Source organism: Diadema antillarum, unplaced genomic scaffold, assembly GCF_040938485.1.
Source record: "Diadema antillarum isolate AM-2024a unplaced genomic scaffold, OU_Dant_1.0 seq00001612_RagTag, whole genome shotgun sequence".
NCBI lineage: Eukaryota > Metazoa > Echinodermata > Echinoidea > Diadematoida > Diadematidae > Diadema > Diadema antillarum.
The window spans coordinates 397,107-420,127 of record NW_027272325.1 but is presented as its reverse complement, the minus strand read 5'-3'; the positions used below and the strand labels follow the sequence as shown (position 1 = coordinate 420,127).

At 42.2% G+C, this 23,021-nt stretch overlaps 2 protein-coding genes across 2 annotated transcripts in view; both read left to right on the top strand.

Annotated features, from left to right (window-relative positions):
- LOC139711121 (muscle-specific protein 300 kDa-like) overlaps positions 1 to 18,023 on the top strand; it is a 311,965-nt gene extending 293,942 nt beyond the window's left edge. Inside the window, exons 127-129 of the mRNA XM_071623037.1 lie at positions 8,635 to 8,801; positions 17,334 to 17,496; positions 18,003 to 18,023. Coding sequence (XP_071479138.1) covers positions 8,635 to 8,801; positions 17,334 to 17,496; positions 18,003 to 18,023 — 351 coding nt within the window. The remainder of the gene's footprint in view (positions 1 to 8,634; positions 8,802 to 17,333; positions 17,497 to 18,002) is intronic.
- A 132-nt stretch (positions 18,024 to 18,155) lies between these two features.
- The window catches only part of LOC139711120 (nesprin-1-like), a 69,974-nt gene continuing 65,108 nt past the window's right edge, over positions 18,156 to 23,021 (top strand). The window contains exons 1-2 of the mRNA XM_071623036.1: positions 18,156 to 18,164; positions 19,929 to 20,116. Of these exons, the coding sequence (XP_071479137.1) occupies positions 18,156 to 18,164; positions 19,929 to 20,116 (197 nt within the window). The remainder of the gene's footprint in view (positions 18,165 to 19,928; positions 20,117 to 23,021) is intronic.

Here is a 23,021-nt window from a genome sequence, read left to right as displayed (position 1 = left end):
GTTCGAAGGCATCCTCTAGTTGTCTCTGATGAGTACATACCCAGTCATCTAGGTTGGAGGCAGTAACATCTTCCTCAGGTGGTCTGAAAAGCTGGTCAATCGGTAGTTGAGGTTCTCGACCAAAGAACAGAAAGTAGGGTGTGTATCCTGTTGTGGCATGGGGTGTCGCATTGTATGCAAAGACCAGTTCAGGCAAATGCTGGTGCCACTTCCGTTTCTGGTCGTCTCCCAGGGTTCTGAGCAGATTGTGCATTGTCCTATTGAATCGTTCGGCTTGCCCGTTTCCAGTTGGGTGGTATGGGGTAGTTCGGCTCCGCTTGATGCCGTACATGTGGCTCAGTTCCTTTATGATGTCCGCCTCAAAGCAACGCCCCTGATCACTATGGATGCGTCTTGGAACCCCATAGCGTACAAACCACTCCTTGACTAGGACCTCTGCTACTGTCCGTGCTTTCTGATCTCGGGTAGGTAGAGCCTGCGAGAACTTAGTGAACACATCGGTTATCACCAGTATATTCTCAAGTCCACTTGATGACTTTTCCAAGACCGTGAAGTCGATGGCTATCACTTCTTGAGGTCTCCGGGCTAGGATGCTCTGCATGGCTGGGCGAATCTTGGGCTTGGTTTTGGCAACCAGACAACGATGGCATTGTTTGCAGTACTGCTCCACATCCACCGCCATGCCTGGCCAGAAGAAGCGGCTCCTACACAGGGACAGGGTACGGTCTACTCCTTGGTGGCCGAGATTGTCATGTAACTCCTCGAGGACTCTGCCCTTGAGAGAAGTCGGGAGCAGCAGTTGTCGAACAAATCGTCCTTGGAATGTGACTTCACGGAACCACACGTCACCAACGGAAACAATGCGGTCAGTTTCCCGAGCATAGCACCTAACATTCTTCTGTAGGGACTTCATGGTATGTGCACTCTGCGTGTGTCCAGACCCCCTGAGTTGAAGAAACTGACTGATATCGGGGTCTGTTTCCTGCAATCGCCGGATATCATCTTGACTGTAACCTGGAAGAGAGGATGAACATCCCACAGGGTTGATGATGCTTGACCTCGTCTTCACCTCATCTATTGTCACTGTTGATACCAATTGGGCTGATGTAGCTTCAGTCATCAACTCTTCGACTCTGGACTTCAATTCATTCGAGACTCGACTGGTCATGGTCAGGGCAGATAAGACGTCTGTCTGGTCCATTTCTGTGACATCGTCCTCCAATGGGATCGGGTTACGACTCAAAGCGTCAGCATGGCGATTGGTTTTCCCAGACCGGTACTTCACCTTGAAGTTGAACTGGGCCAGTTGTGCAACCCAGCGCATTTCCGTGGCTCCCAGTTTGGCTGTGTCTAGGTAGGCAAGGGGGTTGTTGTCTGTTAGTACTGTGAACGCATTTCCAAGAAGGTAGTCCCGAAACTTTTCTGTGATCGACCATTTAAGCGCTAACAGTTCCAATTTCATGGCACTGTAATTGGCATCATTGCGTTCAGTTGGACGGAGGGTACGGCTGGCGTACGCTATGACTACTGTTCGTTCGTCCTGTTTCTGTGACAGTATGGCACCCAGTCCTTCGAAACTGGCATCGGTCTCAACAATGAAGGGAGATTGGAAATCAGGATATCCTAGCAGAGGACTGGACGTGAGGCAGTGCTTCAATTTGGCAAAGGATGCAGTACATTCGTTGGTCCACTTTTCCTTGAAAGGCCGGCTGTCATGAGTTGTGCTAGACTTCTTTCGCTTTGCCTTTTGCTTGGTTGTGGGACCCAGGATGGCATGCAGAGGTCTGGCAATCGAGGCAAAGCCCTGGATAAATCGCCTGTAGTAACTGGCTAATCCCAGAAATGATCTCAGCTCTGTCTCCGTTTCTGGGATCTTCCATGACTGTACAGCAGCTACCTTGTCGGGATCAGTGCTGATTCCAGCTTCTGAAACAATGTGGCCTAGGTACTTGACTTTCTTCTTCATGAGATGGCATTTTTCTGGCTTGATCTTCAAACCAAACTCCTGCAAGCGGTGTAGAACCATGTCAAGCCTTTCCAGGGTTTCTTCGAAGGATTTGCCAAATACCAGTACATCATCAAGGTAGACAACTACGCTCTGTAGGTTAACGTCTCCTAGGCAAGCTTGCATCAACCGTGAAAAGGTTGCTGGGGCATTACACAAGCCCATGGGCATTCTTGTGTACTCGTATAGGCCCCAAGGACCAGCTCGAAATGCCGTTTTGGGTATGTCGTCCTCTTCAATTGCACACTGCCAGAATCCATGGGCCAGATCGAGGGTTGCGAAGTACTTGGCTCCCTTCAGCACCTCCAGAGCCTCATCTACCCTTGGAAGGGGGTGGGCATCCTTGACTGTCTTTGCATTCAGCATGCGAAAATCCCCACAGACTCTTAGCTTTCCATTCGGTTTCCTAACCAGTACCATTGCAGCAGCATAAGGGGAGGTGCTGGGACGAATCACACCAATGGAACACTGTGTTTCGAGAAACTCCCTGGCCTCTTCCCATTGACTGGGTGGAACACGTCTGTATGGAAGCTTGACTGGTGTGTCATCTACTGTCTTGATGGAATGCTTCACCTTGTCACAATAGCCCATATCATGATCTCCCCTACTGAACACTTTATCATGTTGAGCAATGAGAGTCTTTAACCTATCTCTCTCCTCTGGGCTGATGTCTCCAACATCCAGCTTAGCAAAAACATCAGTTTCTGACTCCTCCAAGTTTCCAGTTTCTGGCATGGGACCTGGTTGAACAAGGACTTCTTCTGCAGATACTGTCACCACTCTATGTTTGGGGTAGCTCTGGATTACCTGAGGGTAGCTCACTTTTGCAAGAAGTGTGCGGGGATGTAGGTATTGGTCCTCTCTGGAGAAATTGTAAACTGTCACTGGAATTTGTCCATGCAAGGAGCGAACAACTGATGGGGGAACACTAATTCCATGTGGGAGATGGGAGTAACTCTCCTCTACTTCTTCGATGAGCATTGTCTCACCATGTCCTCGGGCTGAAGCTGTGATTGTTCTCACACTCTCTGCTGGAATAAGGAGCGGCTGTTTCCCCAATACTCTAGTGTATCCGTGTGGTTGGTCGCTCTCTGTAGTTGCTGACATGTCATTAGCTTCCGCATACAAGGACAGGGTGGAAACCAAGTTCTCGTCCAAGACCTTTGAGGGGATGGAAGAGCGAATTATCCGGAGGATATTGCTTCCTATGACTCCCGGACGCTGTGCCTTTCTATTGCGCGTTTCATTGTTCTCAGAGTCTCTAACAACTAGCCATCCCATATCATGTAGAGTATGTTCACCTATTGTGACATCCAGTTCCACATAACCACAGTATGGGATGGCCAATCCATTGGCTGCCGTCAACTTCAAGAAAGGGATATCTTGGAGTGTGTGTCCATGGAAATTCTGACAAAAGAAACTCTCTGTGATAGTTGAAACTTCAGACCCTGAATCCAACAAGCACAACATTGCTACACCTTGTACGTGTACCTTTGTCTGAGGACATTTTCCTATGGTCTTGCTCAAGATGTGTTCTGGGTTGCTGTTTGAAACTCTGCCCGCTACTTCCTGGTGAGTAGCGGGCTCTACCCTTTTAAATCACGCTGTTGTAGGTGTGGGCAGTTTTTCTTGATATGGTCCATCTCTCCACAATGAAAACATCCTGGGGGCCAGCGTGGGCGGCTTTGCTGTTGCTGTGGTTTCTGTTGCCCCAGGAGCTGATGGAGTGCTCTGTTGTGCTCTTCTTGTTGGCACAGGAGGTTTGATACTAACTGACTTTGCTTCTGGAGAACCTCCAAAACCCTCGTCAGGCTATCTGCTCCAGCTTCCTGGGCGTTGACTTCGGCTTTCTGGGCAGCGACGTTCCTCCTTACACTGCCTCCTTGCTTTTCCCACTGCACGGACCAGTCTCGCAGCTGGACAAAGGTGGAGGGCTGCTCATTTGATCGGCGGAGGAGTTCTCTACGCAGATCCGGATCACTGACTCCCTCAATGAACTGGGAGATGAGAGTCTCATCCTTATCTCGACTACCCAGTCCCTTCCACGTCTGCAGAAGTCGGATTAACTCATGTGAGTATTCAATGAGGTTCTCTCCTCCCCTTTGCACTCTGCTGAAGAATTTCCTCTTTTGTGAGGCTTCCGTCCCCACATCACCAAACACTGCTTTTAGGACCTGGAAGGCTTCTGCTGCGGTTGTGACATCCTCCCTACTTGTCAACTCCATTCGTGCCGCTCCATTTGTGTACCTGATAACGGTTTGTAGTTTCTCCTTGGGACTCTGGTGCGGTCTATCTGCCAACAGACTTTGCACATCTGACATCCACTCTTCTAGACCACCATCGCCACTGAAGCGCCGGATTTGTCTGTCTGTTGCGACATACACGACTGGCGGCCCTTTTTCCTTCGCGCCTGAGAACCCATCTTCACATTTCATCTTTTGAAGTTCAGCTTGGAGCTTCTGTAGTTCTCCTTTCAGTGTCTCCACTGAATCCACACCATCTCCTTCTCCATTCCCTGCATCTTTCTTTTCTGTAGACATGGCCTACCAATAGCTAAGGGTACACAAACAAAGCAATACTGACCCCTACCAAGATAATTATTGATAGCAATGAAACAACAATCACATGTAATTGCTTTATTTCTTCAAACAAGAACAACCTAGCAAAATGAGACAGTTCTGATACATCAACACAAAGTTAGAGGCTTTGTCTCCGTTGTCCTGTTCTCTACAGTCTGCTCATCCCCGTGGTCCAGTAGTAGAACCCAGGCAGCAGTTGACGCTCCCCTTAGTCCAGTTCAGGCACCACGCTCCACTCCTTGGTAGTCTCCTCCAGTCTCCTGCCGAACATCCTCAAGAGGGGGTTCTAATGCACAAACCAGGTATCCACCCTCAAAACCACTATCCTGCCGACTACGCCAAATGTAACACAGCAGGTTTGAGACAAATGACACTGGACTCCATCATTTGTTCAGTATAGTGGCAGACTTTAATTGAGGGTGGCTTAACCCTGAAAAGAACAACAACAACAAAGAACAAACCATGACTTACACAATGGCCATGTAACATACCTACAAACTGCATATTGTTGTAACATACTTCACAACTGATGCTTAAGTTTTGTTCATTCATGCTTTTCAGCATTCCAATCCATGTGAACTGTAATGGAAGCATCAATATCACGTTTTATGATTTTCCATCCATATCGTTTTCATTACCATACACCATTGTACAAATATGATTTTATACCATTGTCACTGAAGATTATCTACACTAATAATCATCTTTATTCTTTAAATTCACAATATACAATGTACTCCCTTCTGATTTATTTCAACCACATGCATATAGTTGCCCCCCCCCTTTTTTGTTGTTTATTTTGCTTTGTATTGTTTTGGACTCAGTGTATATGTCCCAACATCTGCTTTCATAATATGCAAAATAACTCACAGCCTGCTATATGTACTACAAACAGCACAAATTTAATGATATTACCTTGTCAGCAAACAGGCTTGTAGGACTATCAACACCAATATACTGTATCGTACAACATCAACTCTGAAATGTATTAAACAAAGCATATTTCAACTGACCAAAAACTTCCTGAAACAAGTTTCCTTTCAACAACAACCTATGTACAAATTAAGCAGTGTTGAGCTTGCTAGCCTATATGCTTATCACTGCCCTACTACAACTCACCCCTCTTGAGCTCTCTCGAGACTCGACTCCGTGCAGTGACTTCCAAGCCACTCAGTGAACTTGAACTCTGTAGTATCAACATTACATAAAAATAACATGAATGTCTTAGTGTCTTGTTGTACCTAACGGCATTATGATTTGAGTCACAGACTCTATTTGTCATAACAGATAACTCCTATCAAACACCTAGCCAGCATCATCCGTATTATACATTCCAGGGAGTATGGTAACATATCCCATCTGGCACACTCTCCATAGAGAAGAATATACAACACATTGATGCTACAGTAACATAGGTGTATGTTATAGCCGATACAGCATACTTCTCGAATTTTAGTACACTGCACCACTACACCTAGATACAACTAGTTCATCATCTCTCTGGGTGATGGATCGATACCATGTATCTAAGGCTACCTTATACCCCATGTAGAGTGCTATGACGTACCATCATTCAATGCCTGAATGGTAAAGCTAATACCGTTTCCATCGTACGGTGTACCTCATACAGGATACTTGTCATACCTTCTATTTCCATCATTCTCATTAAACTATGAACACAGCATGAAGTGACTCTTGAAATATGGCATTCTCACTCACACTGCAACCTATGCCATAAAACTACAACCTTATCCCTAGGGAAAGGAATGAAACAGCATACCCTGTCTTCCTTCATCTCTCTTATTTCTTACTACACAATCACTCCGGATCACTTATCACCTAAAATCAGTCACCTTTCAAAGTTTCAGTGATTACACAGTGACTATTTATACTTGCATAGCATCAAACTTCCAATGGAAACACTATGCATAAACATGAACGGCTTGCCTGCATTGGAGCATACATTACTGTGTCACCCAAAAGTAATCACACAAGCTCCCTCTAATATCATGAAGCCAACCAGTATCCTTCATATATGACATAGCATTGTGACAAGTTACTCTCTAGTTTGCCAGGTATAACACACACATTTATCTGCACCATCGGTACCATACCTTAGCTTATGCAGTAACTCTGCGTAATGCAGCTGCCCTCAGCAGCACTGACTAGTTTCTACAACCTTTCTTTACACAACTTGACAAATCATGCTTCAAACTCACACTTGTCACTTATTGTACAACTATATAATAACAAAGTTGTCATTTTCATAGTCCAGGCATTGTAACCCAGGTTTCTCACCAAGTTCAGGCCTCTTGTTTCTCCACAACTTTGTTGAAACTTCTGGAACCTTTGAGCTAAGACATGCTAGCTTTCATCCATCATCCTGCTCCAGAATGTTTCACTGGTCCCCCAGCCACATTTTGATGACTGCACACAACCCTGAACACAGTATGGTCAATGCTGCATGCTTTCACTAAAACAATAGGGTGTGTGAGCCACACACACAATAGGGTTTTGTACCTCAGCAAAAAGAAGAAGAAGTGAGAGCGTAGTCTACACCTCTCAGACTCACAAGATTAGTCTCAAAACTAGACTCAAGTAAGGCACTATTGCCAATTCAAATTGTACATTGCTTAGTTGCAGAGATTAACATAACTGGTCTGTTACATTACACTCACTTTAAAAGTCTTGAACATTTCCTCCTCATGAATTAAAAGAATAAGTCTAGATATACTAGATTGGGAAAATTGTATTTTCAGAATATTTTATGGTAAAAGTGTATTTTCAGATGATTTTATGGTTTCCTGTGTCAATTATACTTTGTGAGATCTGCAGAGGGTGGAATTGTATATTACAAGAGATATACAGAGTAATTCTAGTTTAAATGCTTTTAGTCAGAACTTTGACAAAAGATGATGCCTTTGAAATCTGGTCTCAGATTGATTGCATGGAAGTATGGGGGATGTTTTCTGTCAGTATGTAGTTGTCATTCATGATTCCGTAGTCTCTAATCCTGATTTATCGAACTGAAGAGATCACCATGCTGTGTCCAAACTGAAGAAACACATTTTCATAATAGTTGTATGTGAGCAAAAATTGTCTGAAACATACAATGCATGTATGTTGTTGTTGTTGTTTTTTCACCTTTTTAAATCCAGGAAGTTTGATATGGGATCATCCTTGTTTACTGTCCTGCGGTCTTTTTATCAAGAGACTGGAATCGTTTGTTTAAGACTTACCGAAAGGGGAAATGTCAGTTGAATCCATTGTTACTATTAAGCATGTGCAATGAGGTATAATTGTTTATTTTAATCATCATCATCGAGAGCAGTCAGTCGGAAGAAGAACTCTGAATAGAATGTGGATAAACAATACCGGTGGAGACTCAATGAAAGGTTGTACTATGGCCTAGCAAACCGCCACAATAAAGGTATAGGACTGCCAGCTCTGAACGTTTAGAGACTAAATAGGTTTTAAATATGGCCTAGGAGTCTGTCACAATGCTGTGTGACTGTCTGCTACTCGGATTTATCAGTGTGTATTCTTAGGTGGGGATTAAACCCACGAGGAAACAACTGCGCTCTCCTTCAGTGGAAGCAAATTTTGATTCTGTGGTTGTGTGAGGCATTTGGGTGTTTCAGTGGTACCACGAGATGATGAGGCCGCACTGCGTCTCCATATTTATAGTTTGCCGACAGGAAACAGACAAAAACTATTGGTGCAAGTGGTGCAGTGGCAAGGATATTTACCTTGGGAGAATAATCGCTTCAAGGAATCTTTGTGATTTGCATTTTAAAGTAGGTAGAAGAGACTCTCTATCACTGATTTTTGTGTGCTTTTGTAGTGTTCAGCAGTTACTCTGAGCTAATGGCACTGGGCATTCCCTTCCAGACATGCTATCCTGTTCATCAGTGCTTCTGAGAAGGGTAGCTCACGCCTTCATTACTGAATATTATGACTGACTCATTATGTAATCGACTTCCATCTTACATTAGTGTATTCCATCAGTTTTTGTGACTACGTTTCCATCTTTTCATCCGTTGCTCGTAGGACTACCGTGATGAGATCCAGAGAGCGGAGCCCAACAAGGCACACCTAGAGGTCGTCGGCAACAAACTCATCCCGGCCAGCAATGAGGCCAGGGCGAGCGACATTGAATACAAGTTGGCCAAACTGAACGACCGCTGGATGAGACTCATGGATCTGGTAGATGCCAGGTAAGAATCCAAGTGTTGTCCTGTTTATTTTCTTCACTCCTGTGATACACAGCCATTTAGTGAGTTGTTAGTAGGCCCTATACCTCATACAAGGTGTACTGTAAAACCAGAAACATTGGCGGCCTGAAACCTCCATAAATCAGAGTGGATTGTCTTTTTGACAGCATGAAGCTTTTTACAAATCACTACTGGCATTCAATGCATTGTGTGACAAACACTTTCTTGTGCACTTTACTTTTGCAAATCTAGGCCCTTTGTGAATTTATGAAAGTTTGATTGCTTGCAAAAATTGTCTGGTTTTGCAGTATTCATAGACCTGTATTTGATGGTCACTCTGAACAGGTGACCACTGAAAACAAGTTTGACTATATCACTGCATGCAGTTCACATGATGTCCTCTTGTCATTTGTAGTAATGACGGCGTAATGAGAACTTGAAGGCCCGAATTCACAAAGGTGGTACAAATGAAACCATGGACAAAAACCATGGAGCGCCAAGTGTCGCACGGAATATTTCGTTACAAAATTGGTCATTTCGTTGACAAAATGACCGTTTTGTTAACAAAATTATCATTTCGTGGATGAAATGTTCATTTAGTTACAAAAGAATCATTTCATCAACGAAATGATTGATTTCGTAATTAAATATTCCATGCGACACTTGGCGCTCCATGGTTTTTGTCCATGGTTTAAACCATGGTTTCATTTGTACCACCTCGTAAATGCGGGCCGATGTGTCCAACACGTGTACACATCTACATTGTATATCTTTGCCATTCTGTCTACAGCTCCCGTTTTCTTCCTCAAACCTTCTTCTGTAAGTGTAACCACTTTCAATCTCAAACATCTCCATGCAAGGATGCCAGGACACCCATGTGGAAATATACGTAACTCAGAGATATGTAAATTGAGAGATACCTGGCAGTGTTGCATATTGATATCACAGGTGATGTAGATATCAACCTGAAAATGCATGCCTACAGAGTTCCATAAACATGGGGTCGTAGGACCGGTCTAAGCAGTGAGGATCAAAGCATGAGGGCCATGCAATGGGTCTACCATATCCCCATCCCATCCAATTTGGCTCCTGTTCATTATTTCCCAGGTGAATGGAATGTTTGGTATGCCGTGTGAGGATCTCTGTGAATGGAGAGACAGCAAATCCCTGCTCCATTGACGCAGTGTCACACTTTAAAGACCCAATAGCACGAGGGTTCATGGGTGGGCCAATTTATTCCCTGCCCACTGTGGTGCATTCGAAAATCACGAATAGCACCAGCCAGCGAATATGAGCATCAAAGCAAATATTCATCTGTAACAGTCACTCCAGTCAAGATTCTAGTCGAGATTCTTTGGCTGTGTGTGTGATTACACAGAGATAAGTGATGAAGCTTTACACAATTCATTGCAGGGATTTACAGTTATATCCTGTAGCCAGGCCAGCCCTACTGGTCTTTAAAGGACAAGTTCACCTTCATAAACATAAGGATTGAGAGAATGTAGCAATATTAGTAGAACACATCATTGAATGTTTGAGGAAAATCGGACAATCCGTTCAAAAGTTATGAATTTTTGAAGTTTTTGTGCAGTAACCACTGGATGAGAAGACTATTGCAGTGTGTGAATAACTTAGATGTCACATGCGTACAACAATAAAGGAAAATATAAAGAGAATTTCACAAAATTTCATCTTTTGAAAAAAGTACACATTCCCTAGACTCGTTACCGACAAATGTTATGGGTAATATTATTCCCCCTGCCTTTAGAAAGTGGCAAGTCAAGTGCTCTTTTATTATGCGAAAAAAGTGAAAATATGTTGAATTTTCTTTACATTTTCTTTATACTGTTGTACGCATATGACTCACAAGCTGTAGTAGTCTCCTCATCCAGCGGTTCCAACACAAAGATTTTAAAAATTCATAACTTTTGCATCGATTGTCCAATTTTCCTCAAACTTTCACTGATGTGTTCTACTAATATTGTTGCATTCTCTCAATCCTTATGTTTATGAAGGTGAACTTGTCCTTTAACCCCCATTTGGAGTATGCCTTGCTTATCATTCAAACACTTTACATAATTATGTAGGCCTACATTTACTGTATATCTCATTCTGCTCCTTGCTACTCTCTCTTTTCACTTCCGTAACACTACAATCCATGAATGGGATGAAGAGGGCTTCATTTAAAAAAAAATATATATATATATGTGCTAGGGATGTGTAGCCAGTGACATTGGGAAGCGAATTCCTCTGTCATGGTAGAGGACAATTATCAATATATACCACAGTCCCATAACTTACCCCACTCTCTCTTCACTTTGTAACACTGTACAAATCTATGGATGGATGAAGATGATGGTGTCATTGTTTGTAATCTACTGTACCAGCAGTGGATAGCCACAGTGACATCGGACAGTGAATCTCACCGTCATGATAGAGTTAGAGGCAGAGACTCCAACCCAAAGTACCTTCTGATCTGGAGATTCTCCCGACTGAAACCCCGAGCAAACGGGAGACTCAAAGTTGATGTGTGTGAAGCGCGAAATTCCTAGGGTTCTAGATGCTCTCTGGTGCTATCTAAGGCTTATTTTTTCAACATACGATAGAAATATGCAAGAAATCCTTTCCAATGGGAGACAAAGAGCCAGGGCGGGAGAAATTAAATCTCAAATGGGAGAATGGGAGATTTTGCAAAAATGGGTTTTCGGCGGGAGATCTCCCGTCGAAAACGGGAGAGTTGGAGTCTCTGTAGAGGACGGTGATCTGTTTTCAATGCCTCATTAGTCCCATACTTTATGCCAACTCCATGTGACTCTGCTTCTTCTTTGCCAGCCCTGAAATACGTATTCATATATCACATTTTCAATTTGAATGGAAAAAAAATATGCATCTAAACAACAGAGAAAGTGCAAAGATTGGCTATTCGGTATTGTGTACTAGATTACTCATATAGTGACTTATGGTACCACATATTGTTCAAAGCAGTGACTAGACAGATTTGATCTGCCTCTACCCCTCCCCATTCTATAGAGAAAAAAAAATGATGAGTTAGAGAGATAGCACAATCATTCATGTCAGTGCTATTTATTTGTATTTTCTTTCACTTTCTTACTCTAATACAATGATTAACAAGAATGCAAAAAGAAACATACACCTCTCTATAATATGTCATGGTTGATTTGTTATTTTTTAGTCTCTGCAAAATGATTAGAACAATTTTCACTGGCATCCTTGCAGGATATTTGGCAGTCACCAATGATTGTCAGACTCATGTTTAGAACAGACCTGAGCAATTCCAGCCATTCTCGTATATTCCTGATTGTGTGTGTGAGTGTGTATGTTTCATATGTCAGTCTTTTTGTAATGAATTTAAGATGATGTGGAATGTGAGTGGGAGGGAGCTATAAACTGACCCTTCCATGGCATACTTTTCCAGACTTTGAGTGAGGGCTAGTCGTGGTTCTCTTTTATATGATGTGTCGCAGCTAGAGTTTAAGGTTGATTCTGCTATTTCAATCAATTACCATCATATTTGTCTGCAAAGGAAATTACAGATGTTTTTCAGCATCATGGGGTCACTAGGGACTTATATTTGAGAAAGATGAAATATGTGTAGTGCATGTATTGGTTAATTTGGAAAACTTTCTTTATCTTGAATACATAGGTTGTTAAAGCAGGTCTGTAACTTACCCATATTTAAATCACATAGACCAGCAAAAACTAAATAAAATATTTCAATCCTATTCCAAACTATGTGTCTTGAAAAGAACCAACACAGGTGTGGATTATAGGTCATAGTCTCACACACAATTTATTGATGGTTTATTTAGTATAATTGTGAATGAAGAAAGATCTTCATTATTTTATCAATAATACTCACAACTGCTGTTTTTGCGCAAAGTGCTGATTAGAGGCACGAGATGTACATTGCTGTTGTCATGAGGTGTTATTGTATTGTATTGTTATGTGTTTGCCAAAGTGAATCCTTAGGAGTGTCTAGAAGAGATTACAGATAGACTGAGGAATGGAGAATTTGTGGGGTTTACAGTTGATTATGTAACAACAAACTAATCTTCAGTACTGTAGTACTGAAATGAGTCTGAGTCTCAATATCAGACTAGAAGGTATACATTAGTATGCACTATAGGAGAAAATTTTTCTTAAACACAAACTGTTCAAGTTGAGGGTAGTGAAAGTCACAAGGCTTCATATCAGCTGTACTTTTTAGGGGAAAATTCAGAAGGGTCTGATGAAGCAAGACTAATGATGAGAGAGATTGCTGATTGCAAGGAAAGGCACTGAACCACAGACATGTCCTGTTCAGACTGCATGCCTCAAATGGGTCACCCCCTCAACCCAACCTTGGCTGGGGCCTTATCCCCCCATGAGAACGCTGCTATGAGAGAGAAGAGGCTGAATCAAGGTCACTCACTTTATAGCCCTGCATTATGTGTACAGTGGGAACCATTTCTTGGCACACTGTGCAAACACAAGCCTGGACAATGAACTGTGGGAGGATTTGGTCTTCAGTACACCATCTTTAAAATCTTGATTGATTTGGATCAACTTTGAAGAGACTGTACTGGACAATATTACTGTGGACAGAACATACAGTTGGCACCACTAATGTGTGTTTACAGTCTTCAGATTCCACACAGAGGCGTCAGCTGAACAAGCCACAACACTGCAGTGAGATCGTAGAACTGAAAACTGAAAAGAGAGAGCTATAGCTCCTTGCCCATTCTTACAGCTGATCCCCCGGATCACATGACCAGAATGGAAGCCTGCCCATAATAGTTTGGTATCGCTCCGAGAAAGAGTCATTGTTTTGGGGCCCCAAGCTACCGCTAAATAATTGTGGTCACATTTTGCAGAGGATCAATGGATGCCGTAGAAGTAGTAGCAGTAGTGGAATCAGCCCTGGAGTCTCATTCATATGTGTGGTATTGATTTCTGGAGGACCTTGTGTGAGTGCAAGCAATGCGTCGGTATGCTCCAGCTATTCAAAAGAACTTTTTAAAGGGTCCGAAGACAACCCAGGAGAGTATATGTTTGATACTCATGTAGCTGAACGACCAGTGAAAGCAGTGCAACAACACGGGACATATAAACACCGAGAGGGCAACTGGTGAGAGGCTCAAGCTCCCGGTTTAAACCAGATTTTGACTTGTCATTTGGCCGCAGGTTGCCTGTCAGCCGTTGATTTATCACGCTGGGGTCAAGACCGGGCACCCATGGAACAAAACAAGTAGATCTTTAATACTGCTGAGCAGCTGCTGAATGAATGGATGCATGAAGCGGGATATATATTTATATGTTGCCTTGTATATCTCTTCATGTCATGGATATATTGCTATGCCTTTCGCCGCCCTCAGTCTCCCCCTAGCTGGATTGCTCTTTTGTGAATATCACATCTCCGGCAGGAATTCCAACCTGTTCAGTTTTTGATCTTTATTGTGTGGATTGCGGGACTATCAAGGAAGGAAAAAAAGGGAGCTATTATACAGCTTTTCTTCCATTCCAAGTGTTTGCTGATCTGATAATCAGCTCTGTCAAGATTACTTGGCCAGGACTACTGCCATATAAACTCAGGGGACAGGATGGTCTCCAGGTGAAGGATAAGAGGATTAACTCTGTAAATGAGTGGCCAATGGAAATGAGGAATTACTCATGTACCAGCATATTTTGAAATCTTCCTTGTGCGATACAGGAGGCCAGTGCCGGGCAGTATAGTGCGGATAGTGGTACTTCCCATGCCGTTATTATTTGCAGGATAACTCTATTATAGCACTGGCATGCAGGCTTTGTGAAGAAGTGTGAGAGTCATACATATCAGTTACACCTGTTAGCTAGCTACACCTGATTTTACTTCTGCGATAGCATTGCTCTACAAAAGTAGCCCATCCATGTTCATGCAGCATCCCTTGCAGTTGAGGTTAAGTGTTAAAAATTGCTTCTTTGCAGAGTGTAGCTGCTGTGAACACGCAACGTGAATCCTTATCGCTGGAAGCTGCCAGAAACTAAGTGAGAACTTCCAGTAACTTTGAGTAGTAGAAGTGCCCTCACCTGACTTGGAGTTTGAAACTTGTCAAATGGATGGACGCTGGATGACATCATCTCGAAGTTGTACAGTTGCATAATGTGCAGTTGTTGATTACACATAGCAAACTTTACAACAGGAATCTGTGGACTAGGACTTCTGAGTGGATGTTATATTGGATGGATTATTTGCAACTTGAGCGGGAGAATAAACGGACGGTGCCTGGCATTGAGCAATGTGTCAATCACCGCTTGTAACTTGTGAAAAATCTGGTTACGAATGTGTGTATGTTTTCATTGGATGACATGCATGTTGTGTCGGCATTACTAAGTCTACATCATGCCTACGCATGGGACAGCATAATAGGGAACCTTGAGTGCTGATGAACCTACCAGATGGTAGCAGCTCACAGATCATTGAAATAAACTTGCCTCCATTCCTGTGGCTCCGGTTTCGCCTGGCTAGACTCGCATTATTGGAAATAATCCACTTTCTCGGAAGTGTGGCTGTGTCTTTTTTTTTTCTACTTTCCTTCAAGAGCAGAAAGGCTGTTGGTTCCCAGAGAAGTACCCATCTATCATAACTCCATCATTGATTGAATATGCGTGTGTCAGTTTCCTCCACTTGAGGGGGGGAAAAAAGGTCTGGTCTTACATATTAAGCTTACGTGATCTGTCCGTCAGGTCAGTGCTGTGGCTGAATCAAGAGCAAGTCAGTCAGATATGAGATTTGACCGTGGGCGATGACTCTTGGGAGGCAGTTTTGACTACCTAATCAGATGGAATAAGAGTCCAAGCATTTCGGCATTAGTGATCTCTGAGTCATACTCTCTATGAGCTAACCGTAATGATTGTTTGCGTGCTTGACAAATCTATGACTGAGTGTATTCAATACATTGAAACGTTCCCTGAGGCATCTCCCCAGAAATGTCTGTGTTTCTTTGAGCATGCTGTGCTACATATAGACAGTTAATCACACTGGAGGGGACATTATCTTTGTCTTTTTGAGAAGGACTGAGCTTTCTGCACGACACTCATGAGCTGTAACCGCCGAGACTACGTACTTCTTGAGATCTTAATCACCTCACGCTACTATTGCAGAAGGAATTAAAGTCAAATGCTTGTGAGCAAATGTCTGGCCGTCAACAGAGGATGAAGACCTAACGGTGAAATGTTGTGACAGCCTGCGAATTTGTGTCTGGGAAGATGCTAAATATTTGCTGTTTTTTCTGTGCATGAATATCTTTAAATGCCATTCAATTTGACATGAGTCATGAGAGGACGCTGCATTGAATGTGAAGCAGTGGCCATTCTTCCAGTGCTACGGCCTATCTCTGGACATCGTAAGCTCTATTGATTTATGCCCGGTTCCCCCTTTGATAAAGACGATTACTGTGCATATAATGTGCCAGCTTACACCACTGCCGTTTCAGCGAAGTACAAAGAAGAGGAAATCAATATGTGTTTCGCACAGACCTGAATGAGGGTGAATAGAAGAGGGGGATAGAGTTCATCCATTGGACAAAATTGAATCTCACGCCCCCCTCAACCATGAAAATGGATACAGATTTCTTAAAGACACCTGTCAAAGACTTTAAGGCGTCGTCGCTGTCTTCTCCGCCCGTTTCGCCATCACTCCCTCGGGCAGTGCTGGCGGTGGAGGGCGAGAAGAATGGCATAGTTCAGGATGATCAGGAGCTGTCATTTTTAAGCCTTCTACAGCCTAGGTAATAATCAACACAGGTTGTCTTGCCTCATCTTGTTTCATTGTCATGGAAATGTGTCATGTATGGGTACATGTAAAGGCACACAAACCCCAGGAAATAGTCTTTTTGTCAAAAACATCAAAAGTACACAAGAGCAACCTTATGCAAGTGGAAGTATCATCTTACATAGTGTCCAATGAGCAAATAGATAATAGCCATCTTGTTCAGGGGTCTGGGTTTTGATGTTATTCTGCATTCAGTCTTCGTTTCATATTTCATTGAAAGATGTCCTGTAAAGGTATAAACACATAAACCCCAGTTAATCATCTGGCCAAGTGTCCACTGAGCAAACAAAATTATCATCTTGTTCAGGAGTCTGAGTTATGAGTTATGTTATTCTGCAGTGTTCTTGTGTGATTTTGCAAGGGAAGACACGTTTTATGTTATTGGATATATGAGAGAAATGATGATGGGGTTTGATATCAAAAGCAGACCTGTGATTAAGTTGTCCTTTCAAAGACAGAAAAATACAAGAAGTAAACTTGATGCTATTTCAGTGTAAGAACAAAAACGCTAATCCTGTGGATATCATATCATCATACTCACTGAACAGCTATGTCTTGGTTGTTCATATTTACCAACAAGGTAGGGCAATGCCTCATTGATCTTCAGTCCGTGTTTAAAAGTTAAATGAGTGCTTGGTGGATAAAGTAAGCGGGATCATTGGAGAAACCCAGTCAGAAGTTGTTTTCATTTTGTTATGTCTTCATTTTTGTTTTGGTACTCCCAGGGTGAAGAAACTGAAGGACACACTGACCGCTGTCCAGCAGCTGGAGCAGGACATGAGCAAGCTGAGGCAGTGGCTGAGCCGGGTGGAGCGGGAGCTCAATACCCCGCTCACCTACGAGACCTGTCAGATGGTGGAGATTGAGGCCAAGCAGAAGATGCACGAGGTGAGTCCAGACATTCCGAGTCCAGGCATCCCAGGTCCCCATCTTTCTTTAGGGGGGGGGGGGGGGGGGGGAGGTCAAGAGATTTGCAGTAATTCTTATTAACAGTGTGTGAAGTTATTACCATTGTGGCCCAGTGGTTTAGACCACAGACTCTCAATCATGAGGTCAGTGGTCAAATCCATTGAAAGCAGTTTTTGTGCTCTTAGACAAGGCACTTCCCCTTATTGTCCAGTCCTTAGGAAGGGACTCAAAGCTTTCAGTAACTTGCTCGTCACAGTCCTACCAACTAGTATGTTTGAGGTTTTGTTTTTTGATACATTTTTTCCCCTCATAAAGACATGAAAATATGCTTTTAAATGAAAAATTTGTTTCTTCTGACACTTCATGTCACATACATCTGTACTTAGTATGTCCAAGTTTTCCACTTTGAAACCAAAACATAATTTTACTCAAAAATATATGTTTCTCAATGGGCATCTGTTTGTCTTCTGATGCATCACATGCAGAGACTGAAAGCCTTGTCATAAGTGTTTTATTTAAAGTGTTTCCTCAGTGACAATGTTAGATATACTCAAATAAACATATACAAACAATAACAACTATAATACTTGCAGTGAAGCTCAGTGATGGTTACCAGGCTGCTATCATGAAACTGTATGATGTCTCTGGTATGCATTGATGACCCACAGTGATACGGCCTCATTGAAAAAACAAACAAACAAACATATGGTATGCAAATTAAATATTTGAAGTTGATTAGCAGTTGTCAACAGATACAGTGTATCTATCAAGAAGAATGGCAATGAGAGTATAACATGCTCTGATTTCAGTAAGCTGTTTGTATTAACCAAGGCCCAGGATGTGTTGTTTGTTTATTTTTAGCTTTCATTCAAGGCCTGTTTATGATTATCTTCACATTTTTCATCCATATCTGTTATTGTGCAGAAGGAAAAAAAAAAGAAAGGGAAGGAAAATTAACATGTAGCTGAAGAATAAAGAAACTAAGATCTATACTCACTCAAAGATTTGGTTTCCATTGTGTTAACGTTTTTATACAGGTCTAAGAGTTACAATGTACAAGTTTGTTCATGGGAAATTCAGGAAGCAAAGTCATTTACAAATCATAACATTTTATTGGGTATTAAAAGAGTTATAATGATACATTGTTACGTATCCATTAGAGTGCCAAGATCGTTACTGTCACACAAAAACAAATTTCCGTTATTCGCTTTCCGACTGAATGCAGAATTATTTCCCATTATTCATTCATGTGAAAGGAGTGTGGTGAGGTTATAAATTCTCTGCTCCGTTGTGAGAGAATCTCTTCCTTCGTGGCCTATTCTGGGAGAGCACGCTAGTGTGCGGTGAAAATCTCAGGAGACCATTTATGCTAAGCTATAGAGTTACAGACAAAGTATCCCGGGCATGAATGCCGTCACAAAGGGAGAGAGAAACAACAAACCCCTCGGTGAAAAGAGCCCGATTTGACAGGTTGAATGGAGAGAGCCAGTGGACCGTGGGACGGCACACAGCTCAGAAAAACAAATTTCACCGTATGCAGCTACCCCCTCCCCCCCCCCCCCCAACTCCAAAAAAAAGTAAATAAGAGGAAAAATCCTTCTTGTGAGAGGGTCAAAGATGGGTTACTTCTACTGATGCATTCTCCCACCGTAATAAACAGCTACCATTATTATGTTTTGCATCCGCAAGATTTTCTGTGGTAAGGCACACATTCAGACACCCATGGTTCATGTGAATGACCCTCATTGGCTCGAGTGCCATTTCTCTTCATTTGCTTCCCTGCCATTGTAATCAGAAGCATATTTATGAGAACAGTTTGCGAATAATAGTCCATCAAGGCCCAATTGTTGCAAGGAGTGTTGCAGAAAATAGCAATCATCATGTCTTCATAGCAGCAATTATGCAACTACCAATCAGCTACAATGTATCTACATTTAAGTTATCAGTCATTTCATTTCATTTCAGCTACTGTAAGCCTAACTGACAGTCAGTTTAACTTTATCCTAGATGAAATTGTCCCCTGAAGTCTTTATTTTTGTGGAATTGAGTAGATTTATATATGAAATGATTAATTTTTTTCAACGAGCAGAAATTCTGAATTCTGAGGGCTTGAATTTCCCCCTCTGACCAAATATGCATGTACATGTTGATATATTCATTTATGTTTTTTTGGGGAAGTGTGTATAGTAGAAATGAATGAATGACAAAATATCTGGGAATGTTGCTACCACACTTACAATGTATATGCATTGTGTGTGTTTAATTGTCGTGTTTTTGTGATAGATTGAAAGGAGTAACATGAAATACACAGTTTAAATTCCCATCGTTGATCCTCCTTCCCATCCCCCCCCCCCCCACATCCCTCTTGATATCGAAATGACTCATTTCTGTGGCTTGTTTACATTCTGCAGGAGCTTCACAAAGACATCACGCGGCACAGCAGTGGTGTGGCATCAGTACTAAACCTGTGTGAGGTCCTCCTACACGACCAGGACGCCTGCTCCACAGACGCTGACTGCGAGGCCATCCGGACTGCCACCCAGACCCTGGACCAGCGCTGGCACAGCATCTGTACCCTGTCTGCTGAGAGGAAGATGAGGTAAGGGCTGCTCCTACTTAACTGTCACAGAGACTCATTTTAATATAGTTACCTCTGACTAATGCTATCAGTCCTTGTCCTATCAATTATGTCATCTTTAAGATGTATTCAAAAGACTGCAGCCATATGAATCTTAATGGGGTGCATACTGTAGCATCAGAATGTAAATGATCATTTCATCTTGAGACTTGATCAAAGAATATAGCTATTCAAATCTAAAAAAATGAGGTGTACATGCAGTATTAGAACATTAGATAAAAGTGATGACTGCAACTGATTGACAAATTGCCCTTCATTGACATACAGACTGTACATCATATTGATGAATAACAGTTTTTCCCATCAGTTGCAATAAAAAGCAACTTGATACAAGAACCATTTCATAATTTTAAGAAAAGACAATGTTGTCTTTAAGATCTTATCAAGGCCTACAGCCATTCGAATTCAAACAAGGTGCAATACTGCAACAACAGAACTTCAATGATAAAGTTTCAATTCTTTGAGCTAGGTGCTAGATAGGTGCCTACTGCAACGCCGTGACTTCAATGATGAGCTTTTAATCATCGATCTGCAGAGGATGTCTTCATTAGACTTGTTTAAAGGCTACATCCATTTTAAAGATAATATAGAGTTTTGGTAGCTTGACATCATCTCACGAGTTTGCTTTGTCTTAGTTTGTGTTTCAGGTAAAAGTACATTTCATTTAAGGAACACAATGAGATTTACTCGCCCCGAAATGCTCTCATATCTTAGTAATCATGCAATAACGATTTGGGATTTTTTGACGCTGTACAGCGTCATTTAATAACCGACAAATTTGAAAAAGAGCTGTCCTCGGGTATATTTAGCTCCCTCTGCGACCATTTTGTGTGCAGCTTGTGCAGCTTGTGATCGTGACGAGGATGTTCACTGCAGCTGGATTGCACTGTGCACAGAGTTAGCAGTGGTTCACCAATGTGTCCTGCGTGCAGGAATCCGGCCGGACAGTACATTTACAGGTGCACAAATCCCTGTATGAAAACCGACACGAAGGTCTGTGTGTGTGCTCTTCATTACGGTATTACGTATGCACGTATGCATTTGGCGCACAGCAGCATCCAGCCCTTCAGTGTTTACATGCAGTTCAGCGCTGTATTCATTTACATAACAATACGCTAGAACAATATGCGATGTTCGTGATTTGCGTAAATGAGGCTTACCGAAGGGCTTATCGCCACTGCTGCACTGCTGCTGCAGCAGCATGCTTTGAAGCTAATCAGCCCATAGCATGCACCACCAGCATGAATGCTAGCAGACGCCGTGTGCAAAAGTGTGGAGCTGTTGTGTGTAGAAAGCGAAAGGTACTACTACTAGACCACTACTACTGGTATCACACGTTTGCTGATAAGAAAAGGTCCCGAAAAGAAATGGAAAAAAAGAAAACCGGGCGCGGAAGACCCCGAAGTGTTCTGGATGTCAGCTCAAGAAAAAGAGAAAGAGACAAAGAATATCGAGAGCGTAATCGGGACCTTCTACGTCTCAGAAATAGAAGTACAAGTCGCTTATCTGTCGACGAAAACAACGTGAAACGCATTCGTGAACTTCAAAACCGATTGACCTTGCGTTCTACCAACGAAGTCGTGGGACTGCTTCTGTCAAGGTTAGTCCATCTTGGCTAGCTGACGTTTAGTACCGAGTAAATTTTACTAGATCTAACTAGTATGCTACTTCTACTAACTTCGATGCTACGTTAGTGCTATTACGTTAGGGGGAGGTCTAGTTACTGGGCCAGTTCACCGATCGATTGGTGGTCAATTATACTATAGAATCATCTTCCATAAATATGAGTGGTTTATGACAAGGTGTACGATATGTGTGGAGAGAGAGAGGATTCAACTTTCGAGTTCAAATACCAAATTGAAATACCAAACGACTGAACGTAAGTTTACATAAAGTTTATGACATGGCAGTTTTATCATAGAGTTATGTTTGCACTAAGGTCAGTAAGGAAGTAACCGTTAGACTCAAGATTTACAAGGCAATGACAATACATTGTATACTGTAATTTACAAACAGTTTGGTTACACCAGATCTAATGTTAGAACTGATGGAGACCCTTGTTTAAAATACCTGGTACTAATAATACTAGCCTAGCTTGTTGAATATCAGGAGTCTGTATGAGTCGACGACAAATGACAGACTATTCAAAATTCAATTTTAAATTTTACGTAGTGTATAACAAGCGTTAGGCCATTTGAACATTGTTACGTTAGTAGCTTCATCTACTTGAAGGTGAGTCCTGCTGCAATAGATTAGGCCTACTGGATATGTGACAACGATGCTTCACACTGGCACTGGTCTGAGACGGGCAGTAGCAGTTAAAAATCACTGTCAGACTCAGACCAGTAATTTTTCTTTTTCAGCAATGGACCAACAAAGATAGAAAAAAAAAAGCCAATTGTAATCATGCTTCGTAAATCTTACTGGTTCAACAGATTAGACCTAACGTTAGACCTAACGTTAGACCAGAAGGAAAAAGAAAAGAAGGGTTAACGCTACATGTAACCGTTAGGTGTAGTGACATGTGGTTCATGAAATACTTTATACTTTTTTTTTAAATGAAAAGATTACATGTACACTTGTACATCTGGGATGATAGTAACCCCAGGGCGCTCCTTGTACACAGTTTGATGGTGATACAAAATGTATGCACCACATATTCTTTCTTTTGTTTGGTATATCATGTAGTAGGCCTGGGTGGATTACATGTCTGAATTGGTAGTGTAATCTGTGCCTGTGCCTTTACCTACTATAAGTACTGTACATTGTGAATGACTAGCAGTTAGATCCTATATAATTTTTAAACTCTCTAGAGCAGTGTATAGCCTTCACTCAAGTGTGGCATGTAGTGTAGAGTTTACTCCGC